Source organism: Erpetoichthys calabaricus, chromosome 14 (genome assembly GCF_900747795.2).
Source record: "Erpetoichthys calabaricus chromosome 14, fErpCal1.3, whole genome shotgun sequence".
Lineage (NCBI taxonomy): Eukaryota > Metazoa > Chordata > Cladistia > Polypteriformes > Polypteridae > Erpetoichthys > Erpetoichthys calabaricus.
The window spans coordinates 86464856-86485145 of record NC_041407.2 but is presented as its reverse complement, the minus strand read 5'-3'; the positions used below and the strand labels follow the sequence as shown (position 1 = coordinate 86485145).

Genomic DNA, 20290 nt, shown 5'->3' with positions numbered 1-20290 from the left:
GTATCACATATTCCCCATGTCTGAAATTTATTCATATGGTCAAAACATGCAAAATTTGTGGATTTTTTCTAAAATATTATTAATGTTTACTTCCTGAAAAAGAGGTGCTAATAGTAAACAGGATAGATGTCATTCCAATAATGCTGTGCATCTGAATTGAAGATCTGCCTGTCCCACTCATTCATTGGTCAAAAATCCTGTCTTTAATTCAAACATGATTTATAGAAGTCCCTTTGGCTGCAATAACAGCTTTGAGTCATTAAGATAAGTCTCTGACAGCTTTGCTCACCTGGAAATTAGTCAGATGATTCAGTTCTTACTGGGAGATTCTCTCACACTCCATTAGACTGGATTGGAAGTGTCTGCAAACTGTCATCTTCAGCTCTCTCAGCAGATGTTCTATGAGGTTTTAGTTTGGGCTTTGTCTGGGCCACTTAATGACAGACTTGTCCCAAAGCCATTTCAGTGTTGTCTTGACTGTATGCTTCGGGTTGTTGTTGTGCTAAAAGATGAACCATCTCCGATGTCTGCACTCTGGATCAGGTTTTCTTCAATAACCTTCCTATGTTTGGCTGAATTCATCATTCCCTCAGTTCTGACCAGTATTCCTGTGCCTGACGCTGAGAAACACCCTAATAGGATGATGCTGTCACCACCATGCTTCACTGTAGGGACTGATTAGGCACGTGAAGAGCAGCGTCTGAACTTCACCAGACATAGTGCTTAGAGTTTTGCCCAAAGGGTTCAATTTTGTTTTTCATCAGACAAGAGGATTTTTCTCCTTATGTTCTGAGAGTCCATGCGGACTGTCATGTATCTTTTTCTCAAGAATGGCTTCTGTCTGGCTACTCTATAATGAACTCCTGATTGATGAAGAGCTGCTGAGATGGTCATCCATCTGATAGGTTCTCCCATCTCAGCAGAGGACTGCTGAAGCTCCAGTACAGTGACTGTATCTATATAATCAATGGAGACCTCAACCTTAACATTTGCAATACACCACACAATGGTCAAGTCTCTGTTTTGTGCCATTTAGTATGGGATTCATAAAAGTGGTGTTAATGTTTGTGATGCACCATCGGTTGGAATTTCAAATGGTCACCTTCCTGACTAAGGTCATTTTTGCTTGATTACTCAGTTTGGCCAAACAGTTAACTTTTGGATAAGTTCTGGTGGTTCCAAACTTCTTCCATTCCACAATTATCATGGCCATAGTGTTTCTGGAAATACTTAAAGCTTTAGAAATGTTTTTTCCCCCTCATCTGAACCTCACCAAATTTGATCACATAGGGCTACAGAGAGTCCCTTGGACCTCATGTTTTTGTACTGACATGCAGTGTGAATCGTGGGACCTTCTGTTCACAGGTGTGTACTTTTCTAAATAACATCCAATCCATCAGATGTGCCACAGGTGGACTCTCATCAAGTTTTAAACACATCTCAAGGAGAATTGAAGCAAACCGGAGGCATCTGAGCACAATCTGGAGTGCCACAGCAAAGGGCCTGAATACTTACAGGATTCAGAGAGTTCAGGTTTTCATTTTTCACAAACTTGCAGACCTTTTTAAAAGCATGTTTTCACTTTGTCATTTTGGGATATTGAATGAAGATTGATGGGTACAAATGGAAAATTTATCTAATTATTATTAAATCTGCAACATAAGAGTTTGCAGAAAGTGAAAAGGTCTGAGTACTTTCTGAACCTATTGTATCTGTCTATCACATAGATAGATAGATAGATAGATAGATAGATAGATAGATAGATAGATAGATAGATAGATAGATAGATAGATAGATAGATAGATAGATAGATAGATAGATATGAAAGGCTCTATCTATCTATCTATCCTGTTTATACATGTAATCTGTCATCATTCATAATATGTTGCTCCTGAAGTACACAGAACCTGCCCCGTATCCATCAATGTTTTCTATTCATTCATCCATTCTCTGGACCTACTAAATCCCATTTTTGGCTCACAGGGAGGCATAGCCTGTCATTGTGGTGTTATCACTGGGAGTGTCTGAAGTTAAACAAACATGGACACAAGAAGAATGTTAAAATGTTGCACAGGCAGTGTCTGAGCCTGGAATAATGACTTTGAAAAATGGAATTAATGTCAGACTCATGGAGGTGTGAGGCAGCAGCACTATAAGTTTACTTAATGGGACAAATTCAAAATAGTTAAAAAAGCTGCTTTGATGAAACATTGTAAGGCAGACTTTAGAGCCCACATTGTCCAGCTTTCATACTTAACCTTTGAAAATGAGTGACAACTGGCGCTGCCTTTGCTTTAAACTGAGTGGGCCACTATGCACTTTGCGGTTTATCTCAGTGAGTGCAGAATAAAATAATTAAGATTTTCATCTATATGATACACTATTAATAACTATTCTGTGATGTGTATTGTTTTGACTGAAAATTCAAAAAGGCAGGTAAAATAATGGTACAAGGGAAAAGACAGAAATAAATGATACAGCAGATGAACTGTCCAATGATTTCTTTTTTTATAGATGTTCCAGTGAGGTTTCTGCACAGATCAAGTCAAGTCAACCTTCTCCGCCCTCTTTTGAAATGAAGCCACCATTGATCCATGTAAACATTTTAGCTTTTGGCTGATAGGCCAGAGAGCTCCTTTGCAGAAGCTCAACCAGGTCCTGAAGCCCTGCAATCACCTATTGGCAGCTTATCTGAATTCTCCACCATTAGCAACGAAACATTTGTGACCCCCAGTATTGTGACACAGTTCAAACCTGCAAGAATCCAACAAGTGATGCAGAATTTGGAAATGAAGCCAAGTCTGTGGCTATCAGGTAGCACCTTCTAGCTTTGGGAAGCATTCCCTGCATTTAGACTCTGCAGCAGGGATTGATAAATGGCAGAGTTCAAAAATCGAGGATACGAGTCCCTGTGCATCAGCGCGTAGATTTGTGCCTGGGCTTCATCAAAAATATCAGCTGTGGGCATCGCCATGTTACTGTTGATGGTGTCCCTCACTGTGGCATCGATGCTCACCTGTGGAAAATGTAAACCCAAAAATGTGATAAATCAGGGGTCCATTCTTAATTTGACAGAAACAATTTAGCAGTTACTCTTTTTGAAATAATGATTTCAGCTCAGATATTACTCTATTACAACAATTTGATCAAATAGCTACAAAATCCTGTTTCTGTTTTTAAATGCATGGATGCCATTTGGGGTCACAAATCATTACTGATCCTGCCATTATAATGACACCTCAATACATAATTCTTGAGTATTGGGACCCGATTAGCTATTTGTAGAGTAAAATACAGTTTAAGAGTTTTTGAAGATGCATAATCCAATTCAGTTTTTACGTTTAATATTCCTTTAAATTTATTATTTTTTAACACCATTTTTATTACTCTACCATTTTTAGGTGCATTTCCATATAATATCTGAAGCACCTATTGCAATAGCCCCAGCGTCTGTCAATCCTCGTGAAACAACTTGGCCCCTTCATAGAACAATTTGTTTTTTATAATGTGGCACACATATTCTTTAAGGAAATGTGTTGAGACAGTTGAATTTTCATTGAGATTTCTCAAACAGAGGTACGAAGTTTTCAAATGTTAAAATCTCCCATTGAGAAGTATTCGTGAATTTGCAAGCTTGTCTGTCTTAAAACAGAGAAACGTTCTGTGAAATTGCAAGTACAATTTGTTTTCCTGTTTAAATTTTACCTTGACTGTGGTTACACCAACTTGTATATTTTCTATATTTTCCACTTTTGCTCATCTGATAGCCACTCAAATCCTCAAAACAAGTTAATGAAATCTCTGAGGATGGCACATGCAAACTGCTTGTGAAGGAAGACACACACAAAAAATAGTCACCTATATGGAAATTTATAGAAGTCTACAGTATACCTGTATAATCAATGGAGATGTCGGCATTGACATTTGCAGTGCACCACACAATACTCAAGTCTCTGTTTTGTGCCATTTAGTATGGGATTCATAAAAGTGGTGTTAATGTTTGTGATGCACCATCTGTTGGAATTTCAAATGTATTGCATTTTATTATAAAAAATGTTTGTTAAGCACCGTCTGTTGGAATGGTAGAGACACAGCGACCGGACAGACACTCAGACTCTTATCCTTTTATTAAGGTATTATATTTTTTCAATGGCTGTGACCATGTTATAATCAGGCTTTTGTTTTCAATTTTTCATAAATTCTCCTACCAAGCTGCAGTCTCGGTATACCAGAAATATGTCTGAGTTTTGTACAAGAGGAGCAGCCTGACTCAACTCAGGGAGCCAGAATCGGGAGGAGGAGGTAAAAACTTGCTGAGAAAAGCAGATGAAGAGTTACAGAGAGTGGAAGAATAAGAATTGTGCTTGTGGTGTGGGAAACGTTTATTGTAAGAGTTTCAAATAATGAAAACTTTGTTGATTCAATGGAAATTGTGTCCGAGACTATTGTGTCGGGAGTTTAGGGAACTGTAGTGTCCCCTTGGGATCACTACATCAATAAATAATCAGTCAATTTCCCCACTGAACAATCCATCAGCATGCACTTACACCCCCAAGCCTAAGTGGCACTGTATTTACAAAAATCACACACTGCTATGTGCCCTGACTTGTGTACCACAAGGTTATGTGTGTGTTCATTGGTTATTGATTTTTTGCTCTTTCTGCAATTTTTTTATTGTGTGTTTTCAGACTAAATTAATACATTTAAATGTACAGTATGCACAAGCTCCCGTGTAACAACACAGAGTTACCGCTAGTGGTGAAAAAACAATCTGGACATGAAAGGTAATCATGCTATTTACTAAAAACCCTAAAGAAGCCCAAAATAAATTAAGGATAAACACTGTTCATAACATGGATGGTAAAGTATGGTAAATCATGCTGTTAATTCTAAATGGTGGGCACAGTGGAATGGGCATTATGGGAATGGTTAAAGCCTACAAGTTAAATTAATTATGGCTGCCTTGAAAAGTAATGAACTTTTACCTCTTTAGGAGAAAGAATGGAGATATAGTCTAGGTAGATCTGCTTTGTCTTTTCCGCAATAGCAGCTTTACGTTGCTCTGCTTTTAGTTCCTTGCAAGCCTGCCAGAAGAGCATGTTCTCATCGCTGTGCTCGGAGCGCAGGAATTCCATGAAAATGTCTCGTCCCGTTGGATTGTCCAGCAGTGTGTTGAAGGAAAGAGCCCATGATGAAGCCTCCTCCAATGTTAGCCTACCACTAAAAAGTGAACGAAAAAAATCAACAAGAAAGACAAGGTAATGTATAAGACATAACCAATGTGTTTATCAGAGCTACCTTCATGGTGGCTCCTCAATAATGCATGTAGATCTGGGAAGACAGCCAATCAGCACAGAAGGAAAACTAACAAAGAGCTGATACCATTTAGGCTTGTCTCCATTTTCAAATTTTTAAAACTAGTCTTCACTCCTCAATTCAAATCAAACTATTATTTTATACTAGCTGTGTAAGCCTGTGCTGTAAAAAGCCAGGACTCCTAGAAACTAATGAAATCGTCAGAAAAAAACTGAAATGCAGAGTCGGCGGTTAAGTTTTGCAGATGTGCTTGCCCCCCTTGTCTATCAATGGCTAAGCGAGATTCTCTCTCATTTCTCTTTCCTCGGCGGTTTCACTTTGGTGATGGACTTGCTTTCTTTCAGCTTCATGCTGTAGCCTCGTACTTCTTTCTTCTTCCGACTCGTTAACTTGGGGCTACCTTGTCGGCTCTTTGAGCTTCATGCTGTAGCCTCGCACTTCCTGGCCGGACAGACAGACACACGCACTTCCACATGTAGATGTTTATATATAAGATACACTTTATGTTTGTTCATGATATTTAATTCTAGAGAGCACCTTAGCTCAGTGGTTAACACGGCTGCTGTTTGGACCTAGCATTGAGATGATTTAGGTGTTGAATACGGTGAAAATGTATGCGATCAATTATTTTGTGTTTTACAGATGTGGACAAATTTGTTGGTACTCCTCCATGAAAGATAAGAACTCACAATTGTCTCATCAACAAAATATTTCAAATAATAACACAAATGAAAATACCATGGACAAAAATGATGGCACGCACAGCCTAATATTTTGTTGCACAACCTTTAGAGGCCATCACATCAAACAAGGGACTCTTGAAGCTCTCAATGAGACTCTGCACCTGTCCACAGGTAGTTTGGCTCACTCTTCCTGAGCAAACTGCTCCATCTGTGTCAGGTTTGAAAGGGGAGCCTTCTCCAGAATTAATGTTTCACTTCTTTCCAAAGATGTTTGATAGAAATCAAATCAGGGTTTATAGAAGGCCACTTCAGAATAGTCCAATGCTTTATTCTTAGCCATTCTTGGGTGCCTTTAGCTGTGTGTTTTGAGTTATTATCCTGTTGGGCGATCCAAGACCTGTGACTGAGACACAACTTTCTGACACCAGGCAGTATGTTTCATTTCAGAAAGTCTCAATGCTCTTGAGATTTCATTGTTTCCTGCACAGACTCAAGGCTCCCCGTTTCAGACCCAGCAAAGCATCCCCAAAACTAACCAAGCTTCCTCCATGTTTCACAGTAGGTATGGTGTCCGTTTCTTTGAAAAGTTAATTTTTTCATCTGTGGACAGAGAGTTGATGAGAGATAGATAGATAGATAGATAGATAGATAGATAGATAGATAGATAGATAGATAGATAGATAGATAGATAGATAGATAGATGCTGCTGTCCAAAGGACATTCTCTCAAAATCTTTGTGGCGTCTTTATCAAATTCCAGTCTGGCCTTTTTAGGTTTTCTTTCAACAGTGAAGTCCGCCTGTGTCTTCCTCCATTGAGCCCACTGTCACTCAAAAACCAACAGATGGTGTGATCAGACACTGACGGACCTTGACCTTGGAATTCAGGTTGTATAACAACAACAACAACAGCATTTATTTATATAGCACATTTTCATACAAAAAAGTAGCTCAAAGTGCCTTACATAATGAAGAAAAGAAAAATAAAAGACAAAATAAGAAATTAAAATAAGACAACATTAGTTAACATAGAAAAAGAGTAAGGTCCGATGGCCAGAGAGGACAGAAAAAAACAAAAAAAAAACTCCAGACAGCTGTAGAAAAAAATAAAATCTGCAGGGGTTCCAGGCCACAAGACCGCCCAGTCCCCTCTGGGTATGTCTTTGGAAGTTGTCCTTGGCTTTTTGTCTACCATTCTCACTATCCTTCTGGCCATTGTGGGGTTGAGTTTCCTCTTTCAGCTGTATCCAGGTAGGATGGTTACAGTCCCATAGACCTTAAACTTCTTAATAATATTTGCAAGTTTTGTCACAGGAACATCAAGGTGCTTGTAGGTGGTCTTCTAGCCTTTGCCTTGAACATGCTTGCCTATGATTTTTTTGCTGATCTTCTCAGACAACTCTCTCTTCTGTGTTCTCTGATCCATGTTCAGTGTTGGACACATGATGACACCAAACCACAGAGTGATGACCTTTCTCCATTTAAATCTGATAAATGACTGATTACACAATTGTGTGATGCTAATTAAAGAAAACAGTAAGTTTGAAAATGATTGAAATACAGTTATTAGGGTCTTTTCTAGGGGTGCCAACAATATCTTTGTAGAATAAGCAACACTTGATCACTTTTCACGCTTGTCTTCCTTTACAGAATGACATCTGTAAGCATAGGTGGCCTTAGGGGTGTGTGGGGCCTAGGGCTGACGAACCTCACGTGGGGCCGGTTAAGTCAAACGCTGTTACCGGTATGTGCAGACTGTATAAACTTGCACGTGAATTTAATAAAAAAAATTGTTAACATACACCAGATTTTCTCATCACAGTATTTAGCTACATTTTTGCAAGATAACACGTGGACTTTATCAAAGTATAACGAAATAATCTATTAAAAAAGTACACCACAATCTTTTCCACTTATGGCATCGACAGTGATATGGCTAAACCAGTAATAAAACATTGCTGCGCATTCCACTACCAAACACTTCCTGCACTGTTTCAACTAGGCCTACTGTAGCAAACTGAACCAAAGGCTCGACTAAGAAACAATGGTAGGCTCTCCGGACACGAATGAGTCATAAGTGACAAGCCATCAGTTGTTCCCAAGTCAGAACAGAAGCCAACCCAGAGACTAATAGGCTGTACCTATTTTAGGAAGGGGTTATACTGGCGACCCTTTTCGGGCGATGAAGGTGGACTATGGAATGTTTTCAAAGGCATACATGTATGGAATTTGACCCTGAAGAAGGATTTTAAAAAGGTTCCTCTTAGAAGCATCTCAAATATATAGATATACTATAGAAAATAACTTGACAAATCTGCTCGAACGGGACACGCAGACCTCAAAAGCGGGGCCCCTTTAGGCACTTTCCACCTCCAAACACCGCTCTTGACTGTAAGGCAGGAGACAATTGCTTTGCATTTAATTTCTTTTCAAGAGGCATATAGCACTTTTTCAATGAGCTGCAAGGGTACCAATAAATTTGTCCACGTATGTATTTTTGTAATTAATTTAGACCACTTTGCAGGAAGCTGTGTTCACTTTGATGTTTAGAGTGTTTTTTCTCCTAATCAGTGTCAAAAAAGCCAAATTAAATCCACTGTCATTTAATTTGTACAACAATAAGATGCAAAAACTTTCAAGAGGGTGAATGCTTTTTATAGGCACTGTAAACACAAATAGATTGTTGTGGTATGCAGCTGGTGCCCTTGCCCAGCCAGGATGCCCAATTAATGGAAGGACCAGGGGAGATAGTGTGATCACGGCATTATCTTCCCAGATCATTATATAGTAGCCCCCTTGGGTTGTTGCAACACCATGGATTCCCACACGGCTTCATGGGAGTTGGAATTCTGTTACTCAACCCTGTTGGGTCCCATGGGTGCTACAGGGACTCCTGAACCCTACTTAATCGGGCTCCCATATCACCTGGAAGTGCTTCCGGGCCACTTTAATGGACCACTGGAAGTGCTGCTAGGTGCAGCATAAAAGGAGCTGCCTCACTTCATTCAGGGAACCAGAGTCAGGAGGGAGAAGATGAAGCTTGCTGGAGGAGGAGAGGAAGTGGAGAGAAGGGAAAGACAGGAAGAAAAGGAAGACAAAGTGCTGTGTGCTTTTACTCCCGTGCTTTGTACTTTGCATTGCTGTTGTGGGCAACTTTTGGGAAAGAGTTTCCCACAAATAAAAGCGTGTGTGTGTGTCTGTCTGTGTCAGATTTGCTCTGCAGGACACATCCTATATACAGTACACGGATGTTATGTGAGTGACCATTTGTGTACTAGCACATCAGCAAAAGGCAAAGATGAATCTACATGGGGAATAAATTGAAGCCACCAAGTGGGAAAGTATGCTTCTTATTGTCAGACATACCTAGATATGAAATAACAACATTAACTCGATGTCGACAGCGTTAGCATTATTGCTGTTAAAGATACAGCACTTACCATTCTTCGTTTCTCTGTAGGCTTTCCAGAGTAGAAAGGTTAGATGCTCTCCGGCTGCACACTTCCTTTTCTTTGTTCCGCACGGTCAGACTGTGGCATCAATTAGAGAAGTAGAAGATAAAGTGGCAGTTGTAAGACACCTAACATTACTTACCCTCTGTTTCTTAAGATTTATAAATTCAGTTGTTTGAAACACAAGACTTCACCTTTCACCTTGCCCTAGGTGCAGACTTTCTATATTTGGCTGAGTGATACTTTAATGGAGAACACATTGAACAACACTGGGGTGCCATTCTTAAAAAAAAAAAAAAAAAGCACTTGTTCCCTGTGTTCCGCTTATGCGTTTGATGTTCATCTTCCAGGCTCATGAAAGGTAAGCACTGCCACCCAAGGACGAGAGGGGGCGCAATCACTGACTGTCTTGTCTCTTTGTCCAACCACAGCTCTGAGCAGACGCCCAATGAGGGTAACTGACTATGTCTCTTCCAGTCCACGGGCTATAAGAGCAGAGGTGTTTGATTTGGGAAAGAGCAATCTGCCAGACTGAGCTCCATCCTGAAGCCTGACCGCTCTTCAGAGCCTTATTACTCCAGCAAATGACTGACTCTGCCTTTTTGTTCCATCTTGTGCCATTGTGTGCCTATTATTTTTCTTTACATTTAACATTTTAGTAAACGGGGTGGCCTGGTTGGCACCCTAACATTTCAATACGATTTGTGCATTTCTCTTGGCCAATGACCCCTTTAATCACACTCGAGTACTTGGTGGTTATCTAGGGTTGGAAAAAAACAGGGTACATTACTACTGGACAAATATTACTAAGTATAGGTAACAGTTCAGAAAAAGATTAACACAATGCACACCATATACCCAATTAATATTAATTCTGTTTTTAACATCATCAGAATGACAAACAATGTCACCCAATATCATATGTAAGACCAACTCAATGAATATTGTGAGAGCTGTGACGCTCCAATTGACACCTACATGAGTAATCAGCTCGGCCCTGACAGGTTTTAAATGGTTTCTGCCTCCTTCTTACAGAAACCTAAGAGGGCTGCTGGATATATTGACTGAGTACCAGGAGAGCACGGAATATCAACGATCATGAAGAAGGAAGGAAATGATCAGAAGCACTGTCATGATCTTGACACTAAACTGTATAAATATAAAAAGGGGATTAAGTATTAGCGTTCATTTCCATCAATCCATATTAAATCTTAGCCTGCTATTATAGGGCATTTGAAATACATGCATAATCCAGGAAGTGTAAGAAGCAGACACTGATACTGCATGTAAATGTACTCAGAGAATAACATGACTGACAGACCAAGAATAAATCTCTGAGATAAAAATACAGTTGGTCTCCTCAGTCTCTTGAGAAATGATTAATGAAAGGGGTAGCTCTTGTCATAATTCAATCTATTACTGGTAAGACAGATAATAATCAAAACTATTAGATATGGCTAGAAGATCGACAAAGCAAATATGCTACATAATTCCCATCTGTCTATTTTCAATAATGAGGAACAACTCCAGGATGCATCCAAGGTTTGTAATACCCCATTGGGGCAAGAGGGGACGCTGCTGCTAACAGGCTTGACTCTCTTTTCTTATTCAAAACTGAGAAGACACCTCTTGAGGGCGACTGACCACACCTCTTCTGGCTGGACTGCTATAAAAGGGTGCCAGCTTCTCATTTGGATATAAAACTTAGATAGGACAGAGCTCCAGAATTTTCATCCACTCTGAAGAGCTTTTCATTTTGCATCAGCCATAGATGTGATTTTTGCTTATTATTGCGCCATCGAGTGCCTGCTTAAAATATTCACCAAAAGATTAAAACGGGTGACGCAGCTGGCATCCCAACATTTTGTATGAGCACAGAGTGTTCTTTCCACCCATCCACACTATCTATCTATCTATCTATCTATCTATCTATCTATCTATCTATCTATCTATCTATCTATCTAGCAGTGCCTTTCAGATACATCTACTATACAAAGCCCTCTAGATCAATGGATTTATCTATTGCATACTGCCTTTTAAATCTATCAGTTATATAGTGCCTTATACAAGTATGTATACAGTGGTGTGAAAAACTATTTGCCCCCTTCCTGATTTCTTATTCTTTTGCATGTTTGTCACACAAAATGTTTCTGATCATCAAACACATTTAACCATTAGTCAAATATAACACAAGTAAACACAAAATGCAGTTTTTAAATGATGGTTTCTATTATTTAGGGAGAAAAAAATCCAAACCTACATGGCCCTGTGTGAAAAAGTAATTGCCCCCTTGTTAAAAAATAACCTAACTGTGGTGTATCACACCTGAGTTCAATTTCCGTAGCCACCCCCAGGCCTGATTACTGCCACACCTGTTTCAATCAAGAAATCACTTAAATAGGAGCTGCCTGACACAGAGAAGTAGACCAAAAGCACCTCAAAAGCTAGACATCATGCCAAGATCCAAAGAAATTCAGGAACAAATGAGAACAGAAGTAATTGAGATCTATCAGTCTGGTAAAGGTTATAAAGCCATTTCTAAAGCTTTGGGACTCCAGCGAACCACAGTGAGAGCCATTACCCACAAATGGCAAAAACATGGAACAGTGGTGAACCTTCCCAGGAGTGGCCGGCCGACCAAAATTACCCCAAGAGCGCAGAGACGACTCATCCGAGAGGTCACAAAAGACCCCAGGACAACGTCTAAAGAACTGCAGGCCTCACTTGCCTCAATTAAGGTCAGTGTTCACGACTACACCATAAGAAAGAGACTGGGCAAAAACGGCCTGCATGGCAGATTTCCAAGACGCAAACTACTGTTAAGCAAAAAGAACATTAGGGCTCGTCTCAATTTTGCTAAGAAACATCTCAATGATTGCCAAGACTTTTGGGAAAATACCTTGTGGACTGATGAGACAAAAGTTGAACTTTTTGGAAGGCAAATGTCCCGTTACATCTGGCGTAAAAGGAACACAGCATTTCAGAAAAAGAACATCATACCAACAGTAAAATATGGTGGTGGTAGTGTGATGGTCTGGGGTTGTTTTGCTGCTTCAGGACCTGGAAGGCTTGCTGTGATAGATGGAACCATGAATTCTACTGTCTACCAAAAAATCCTGAAGGAGAATGTCCGGCCATCTGTTCGTCAACTCAAGCTGAAGCAATCTTGGGTGCTGCAACAGGACAATGACCCAAAACACACCAGCAAATCCACCTCTGAATGGCTGAAGAAAAACAAAATGAAGACTTTGGAGTGGCCTAGTCAAAGTCCTGACCTGAATCCAATTGAGATGCTATGGCATGACCTTAAAAAGGCGGTTCATGCTAGAAAACCCTCAAATAAAGCTGAATTACAACAATTTTGCAAAGATGAGTGGGCCAAAATTCCTCCAGAGCGCTGTAAAAGACTCATTGCAAGTTATCGCAAACGCTTGATTGCAGTTATTGCTGCTAAGGGTGGCCCAACCAGTTATTAGGTTCAGGGGGCAATTACTTTTTCACACAGGGCCATGTAGGTTTGGATTTTTTTTTCTCCCTAAATAATAAAAACCACCATTTAAAAACTGCATTTTGTGTTTACTTGTGTTATATTTGACTAATGGTTAAATGTGTTTGATGATCAGAAACATTTTGTGTGACAGAATAAGAAATCAGGAAGGGGGCAAATAGTTTTTCACACCACTGTATATATATCGACCCTTTCCCGACCAAGACTCCATAACGGAATGACAGCATGGAAGGAGGTATAACCCAGCCAGGATGGAAGGGAAGCATCATCCCATACAATCCCATAACTTAATGAATAATGTGGGGGAGTTACTGCATCCCGGGCAGTTCCTACCCTAGTAAAATAGATGGCAGTGCTCAACTGGTGTGGAGCCAGTAGAGATGCTCCCGGGGTGCCTTTGGGTGCCACCAGTGAGTGCTGCAGGTAGAGGGACTGTCTGCTTCAGGAGGCTTCAGTCTGACCTGGAAGTGCTTATAACGGGCTGTGCCCCAGTACCAGAAGGTCTGACATAAATGCATCAGAATCAGGAGGCACAAGGCAAAGCTCACCTGGAGGAGGAAGAGAAGGATTGACTATTGAAAGTTTTTGGAATTGGTCTGGAAATAAGGTATTTTGTGCAATAAAAACCTACATTTTGCACCTGGGACTCTTTAGTGTGGTGTGTCTAGGGTTCTGGGGCTCAGTGACACCCCCTGCCTTTTACTACTTTTAGGCACCTTATGCCTTTCAGATATATCAACCTAGTTATCTATCATATAGTATAGTAGCTTTCTGTGTTCTCTGTTACACAGTGTTCTTCTTATCTGTCTGTCTGATTAAATAAAGACATGTAGCTCCAAGGAGGAGATTGCCCTCTGAAGAAAATCTGAGTAATTTACCAGGAACAACTGCAGCAACAGCACCAACAGAAGCAGCAGGGATTGGATCCCCGGTTACAAGATGGGGAAGTGGGACTTCCTTCACAAGGAGACGGGGTCTTAGAGTCCACATGGGACAGCCGTCTTCTCATTGCAGCTCTTTGGGCCAAGCCTCATGCATGAGCCATCTACAAATAGAAAGTTTATTTGATCAGCAACACTTAAAAATGACATTCACTGAAATCCTGCAAAATAATCAATTAAAGAGGCCATCTACCCTTTGTGACTTAGGGGCTCAATATAACACTTGTGACTGATACTTCACGCTTGTTTTGTACAAGTGAATATCACTCAGTGTGTTTATGATACCCCTATGATCCCAAGGAAGCCCATTCTATACCCAAAGCCATGTGTTCCATCTTTTAAACCCACCTCTTTGCTTCTGTTGCCACATTAGTCCTCACAGATTGGTACAATTTTCTTCTCTTTAGTTATTTCAGGAACTCAAACTTCAAAACTTCAGTTATATTTTTCATGTAGTATTTTGAAATGTAGGAAGTAACAGTACATCAATACATGGCACCAGTGTTAGAATTTGCAACTTCTTTTTGGGTTTCCTCCAAATACTCCTGCCTTCTTCTCATATTTTGAAGTTTGTGAGTGTTCAGTGAGTTAGTAATGCTCAACTGGTAGTCATGATAGTAAAAGATGGAGCCTCATCCATCCTCCTGTGGGTCTGAGGGAAGACGGCCAAACAAAGCAGCAGACCTGGGGTTCGTAAAGAGGTGATGGATTCAATAAGTGCTCAGTCTATTTCACTTTTTTCACATTTTTGCTATGTTGCAGCCTTCTGCTAAAATCATTTATACTAACTTTCCCCACGCCAATCAACAATCAATACCCCAAAATGACAAAGCTAAAACTGAATTTTAGAAATATTTGCAAAATGTATTAAAGAAAACAAAAAATATTTACTGTTCAAAAAAATTAAAGGAACACTTTGTTAATCAGAGTATAGCATCAAGTCAATGAAACTTCTGGGCTATTGATCTGGTCAGTTAAGTAGCAGAGGGGCTTGTTAATCAGTTTCAGCTGCTTTGGTGCACTAGAGGGGCAACAATGAGATGACCCCCAAAACAAGAATGCTTTAACAGGTGGAGGCCACTGACATTTTTCCCTCCTCATCTGTTTTTTCACTAGTTTTGCATTTGGCTATGGTCAGTGTCACTACTGGTAGCATGAGGCAATACCTGGACCCTACAGAGGTTGCACAGGTAGTCCAACTTCTCCAGGATGGCACATCAATACGAGCCATTGCCAGAAGGTTTGCATGTGTCTCCCAGCACAGTCTCAATGGCATGGAGGAGATTCCAGGAGACAGGCAGTTACTCTAGGAGAGCTGGACAGGGCTGTAGAAGGTCCTTAGCCCATCAGCAGGACTGGTATCTGCTCCTTTGGGCAAGGAGGAACAGGATGAGCACTGCCAGAGCCTACAACATGACCTCCAGCAGGCCACTGGTGTGAATGTCTCTGACCAAACAATCAGAAACAGACTTCATGAGGATGGCTTGAGGGCCTGACGTCCTCTAGTGAGCCCTGTGCTTACTGCCTGACACCATGGAGCTCGATTGGCATTTGCCATAAAATACCAGAATTGGCAGGTCTACCACTGGCGCCCTGTGCTTCTCACAGATGAGAGCAGGTTCATCCTGAGTACATGTGACAGACGTGAAAGGGTCTGGAGAAGTCGTGGAAAATGTTATGCTGCCTGTAACATCATTCAGCATGACTAATTTGGTGGTGGGTCAGTGATGGTCTGGGAAGGCATACCCATGGAGGGAAGCACAGACCTCTACAGGCTAGACAACGGAACCTTGACTGCCATTAAGTATCGGGATGAAATCCTTGGAGCCATTGTCAGACCCTATGCTGGTGCAGTGGGTCCTGGGTTCCTCCTGGTGCACGACAATGCCCGTCCTCATGTGGTGAGAGGATGAAGGAATTGATACCATTGACTGGCCCCCATGCTCACTTACCTGACCTAAATCCAATAGAACACCTCTGGGTGGGACATTATGTTTGAGTCCATCCAATGCATAAGCCTGTCCAGGACCTCAGTGATGCCCTGGTCCAGATCTGGGAGGAGATTCCCCAGGACACCATCCGTCGTCTTATTAGGAAAATGCCTCCCAACATTGTCAGGTATGCATACTAGCACGTGGGGCCATACAAACTACTGAGTACAATTTGGAGTTGCTGCAATGAAATTTCGGCAAAATGGACTAGCCTGCCTGCTGCATCACTTTTTCACTTTGATTTTCGGTGTGTCTATAAATTCAGTCCTTTGTAAATTAATAATTTTCATTTCCATCAAATGATGTGGCATCCTTTCATTCCTAACACATTACCCAGTCCATATCAGTAGAGATATCGAGGAGGATTTTTTTCCCTTTAAGATCTGATGTGTTTTCAAAGTGTTCCTTTAATTTTTTTGACCAGTTTATATCCCATTGAAATGTGTATTCGGGCCTTTTACTATGATACTTGAAATTTGGCTCAAGTGCATACCGTTCTGTTCAATTGAATTGACTGCACACGATTAGGAAAGACACACACAGATGTCTACTGGAGGTCCCACTGTTGAGCAAAAACCAAGCCACAAGGTCAAAGGAATCGCCTGCAGAGATTAGAGAAAGGACTGCACCTCACACAGATCAGAGGAAGACTACAAAAACTTCCTGCAGCACTAAAAGCTTCCAAGAGCACAGTAGCCTCCAAAATGTTTAAATGGAATAAGTTTAGAAGAACAATGTCTCTTAAAGGTGGCTACCTGGCCAATACTGAGTAATCGTGAGAAGAGGGCCATGGTAAGAACCCAGTGGTCACTCTGGATGTGCTCCAGAGACCCTGTGTGGAAAAATTTGCAGAAGGATAACCTCCACTGCAACGCTGCACTGATCTGGGCTTTATGATAAAGCGGCCGGACAGATGTCTCTTCACAGTCTCTCCACATGGAAGCCCAATTGGAATTTGCAAGAAGGCGCCTAAGGGACTCTCGGACTGTGAGAAACAAGATTCTATGGTCTGATGAATACAAGGTTAGCATCATATCTGGAGGAAGCCAGGGCACCGCTAGTCATCTATGCAATACCATTATAAAAGTGAAGCATGGTGCTGACAGCATCAGACTAAGAGTACTTTACATGTGAATTTGATTCTTTGGACATTGGAAAGGTTCCTACTGGATGAAGCAGAAATGTATAGCAGAATATGAACAGATCAAGAAAACCTGAACTTAGGCAGTGCTATTGTTTGCCACAAGAGTCTTTTTAGAATCAGGAATCTGGTGGGATTTCACAAATTTGTTGCCATTTATTCACTGTCATTTATGGAGGATGTTCAATGTTCTTTCTGGAACCTTCACTTGGATGGTTCTTTCAGGAACCAATAATGGTTCCTGCAGTGCCGGTGCTAGGTCATTTTGCCAAGCTTATTAGTGTGACAACCGACTGTTTGTTAGCTAACCTGTGCAGCTGGGTCCATCCCAAATTATGATCTGTGCCCTATGCAAATAACTAATTCACCTTAATGTTGGCACCAGCCCTGGGTTTCTGTATGGCATTGGTCTGAAAAACAACTATGGCACCTTCATTTTTAAGAATGTATGATGGTACTATAGTAATAAGAATGAAGACATTGCAGTTTCACACTCATTCCAGAAATCCATCCATCCATTTTCCAACCCGCTGGATCCAAACACAGAGTCACAGGGGTCTGCTGGAGCCAATCCCCACCAACACAGGGTGTAAAGCAGGAACCAATCCCGGGCAGGGTGCCAACCCACCACAGGACACACACATACACCAAGCACACACTAGGGCCAATTTAAAATCGCCAGTCCACCTAACCTGCATGTCTTTGGACTGTGGGAGGAAACTGGAGCACCTGGAGGAAACCTACACAGACACAGGGAGAACATGCAAACTCCATGCAGGGAGGACCCGTGAAGTGAACCCAGGTCTCCTAACTGTGAGACAGAAGCGCTACCACTGCGCCAACCCATCTCAGAAATACAAAATATATTTTAGCAAAATGGAATAATAAACACAGTGGTCACACACCTCAAAATCAGATAGATGTATGTATGGATGGGTACCATGCCATCCACTCCTAGCATGATGAAAACTTCTGTCTAGTACAACTGTTGGAGGTTTTGAAGTGTCTGCATCAAACCCTAGGCTCAGGTCCTACTTCAGTCTTGAACTTTGTATAGCGTCCATTGCCTTTATTTCTTTCCTGTTACCTATATTTAAGAGACTCATCCAATCCAAAAATATACACATAGTCATAGGTATGGAAATGTACAATCAGTTGGTTTCCTCTGCCTTTTATCTTCACCTATGTGTGGTTCAGTCCTTTCCACTTCCTAATATCGTTATATGCTTGTATTTCGCATTTATTAATGATATTGGCGGCAGTGTATTCAGTTATGATTTGCACTGTCCTGATACAGGCACGTGGTTAATTTTACATTTACTTACAAATAACATTAAATAAAATTTAATTTACAGACGACTTTCATTTTCAATACAGGGACGGGGCGGATAAAAGCATCATGAAGTGTCTGATTAATTTTACAAAGGATCAGCGTTTCGCTCATTTATTAGTAGTGAAGTATACATGTGAGGTCATACGTGTGAACGCGTCATTTGGGCACTTGCTAATTTACAAGAAACTGGCAATAAACTCGGCATCAGATATTTAACTCAAGCACTTTTAAGTACTCGCGAGTCATTTTATGTCCGTGAATTACGACTCGTCTCTCAAACGGCTGCTCGTCTGTCTCCTGGTCACCGGCTGACTCGATCGTCTCCAGAAACAAAATTATAACGAATTGCAGCTGAAATCGCGGGCATCAAAACGGACCTTAGTGTACATATCCGCTTGGAGTTTTAGTCACAAAGAGGGTATAAGAAATGCTAAACAGGAGCAAGAAGAAATTCAAGAACATGGCAGTGATTTTTACACTGATTGTCAAACTTCATTTAAAATGCTGTGAAAGATAAAACACGCCGGCTGATGCACCAACCGCCTGTTGCCAAATGAAGAAGGAGAACGAAAAATGGGAACTGGGGATCGTAAAGAATGTTAAACTAAGCGATGACAAAGTAACTTTTGGCAGACATCGATGTTCTTAGTACCTGTCAGCATAAATACATGTCACTGCACAAACCCAAGTATGCAAGTCCGACTAAGCAACCCAACCCCTCCCTTTGCGCCGCTATGTGCATCTAGCCACAAAGCTGCCTCCCTCAATAATTCATACGATGGAATGAGGAGATAAAAAAGTTTGGTACTTACCGCTACTAAAATCATAGTGCCATTTCTTCTCCGACTTGAACCCGCTTTCAATGCATACACACATATATTAACGCCCAGCCAACATCATCTCTTTTGATGCCTGCTGGAAAAGATGCAGGATTTGCGAAAGGAAGAGGCGCATGCGCGATGCATCCTACAACCTGCAGAGTCGCGAGGATGCTCTGTCCAAAAATCTTTTTTTCATTTTTTAACTTCGTAGGACTGTTTAAAATTAAGTACATTACAGACGGAAAGATCTATCTATCTATCTATCTATCTATCTATCTATCTATCTATCTATCTATCTATCTATCTATCTATCATTTATTTGATAAAGTGGAGAATTATTTCTGCTTCTCATAATTTAATTTCCTCCCCGTTCTCAGACTTTTGCTCTCTTTTTATTTCACTCCCATTTTTAAGGAAAGCTACGATGTAAATTAATTGTATCTCTTATCTATGCCATTTTTATATGACTCAAAGTATATATAAAACAAGGTAAAGAAAAATAAAACGTGATACTAACAGCCTTCATAAAGGGAATTAGTTGGGAAATAAAAGAACATGCAAAGATGAGAAAGAACGTCACATAGCACCAAGACCTAAGATAGTCTTTGGGCAAACTTTAAAGCTTTTTTTACTGAACATTTAGAAATTTGAGATGTTCCATTACTCAGAACAGTCCAATTACGCGGTAATTCGCGGACCGTTCAAAATACACGGGACACTAGATGGCAGCATTGAATTACTTTGCTGACAGTTTTATACCTAGCATTTCTTTATCGCTCGTTCTTCCTTCAACTCTTTGAACGCACATTTTGTACAATTGCGTCTAAGCCAGCAGCAATACCCATCTCTGGACGGGAGCCAGTCCATCTCAGGCTACCATGAAGGCCACACGCACGTTCGCTCGTATTTAACGTCACTAAATCAAGTTAGTCTGGGGCGTGAGCGAAGTACTGCGCATGTGCGTGTGTGTAGCCGGTACGATTTGCGTGTCACCTTTCACTTAATTTTTGTCATCTGATTGCAATCGTTTAATTTTTTCGTCCTTGATAATGGATAGAGGTTTCTCAAATGTTTTTCCAAAGCATTACATTTATAGTATCACTTAT

The 20290-nt window shown here is 40.8% G+C and overlaps 1 protein-coding gene across 1 annotated transcript; it reads right to left on the bottom strand.

The window, feature by feature from the left end:
• Positions 1–2684: 2684 nt before the first annotated feature.
• LOC114664365 (regulator of G-protein signaling 20-like) lies at positions 2685–19292 on the bottom strand. Its single transcript, XM_028818450.2, has 5 exons — positions 19176–19292; positions 13836–14002; positions 9438–9527; positions 4986–5220; positions 2685–3016 (listed from the first exon to the last, which is right to left on the bottom strand). The coding sequence occupies exons 2-5, from the start codon at positions 13964–13966 to the stop codon at positions 2825–2827; spliced, it is 648 nt and encodes a 215-aa protein (XP_028674283.1). The 5' UTR covers positions 13967–14002; positions 19176–19292; the 3' UTR covers positions 2685–2824.
• Between the last annotated feature and the right edge of the window lie 998 nt (positions 19293–20290).

Excerpts from the sequence above, each read along its gene's own strand:
- LOC114664365 (XM_028818450.2), bottom strand. The coding sequence starts at position 13,966 with ATGAGAAGACGGCTGTCCCATGTGGACTCTAAGACCCCGTCTCCTTGT. Across the intron at positions 5,221-9,437 it reads CTACAGAGAAACGAAGAATG|TGGTAGGCTAACATTGGAGG; the intron begins GTAAGTGCTGTA and ends TTCACTTTTTAG. Across the intron at positions 3,017-4,985 it reads CCATTCTTTCTCCTAAAGAG|GTGAGCATCGATGCCACAGT; the intron begins GTAAAAGTTCAT and ends CATTTTCCACAG.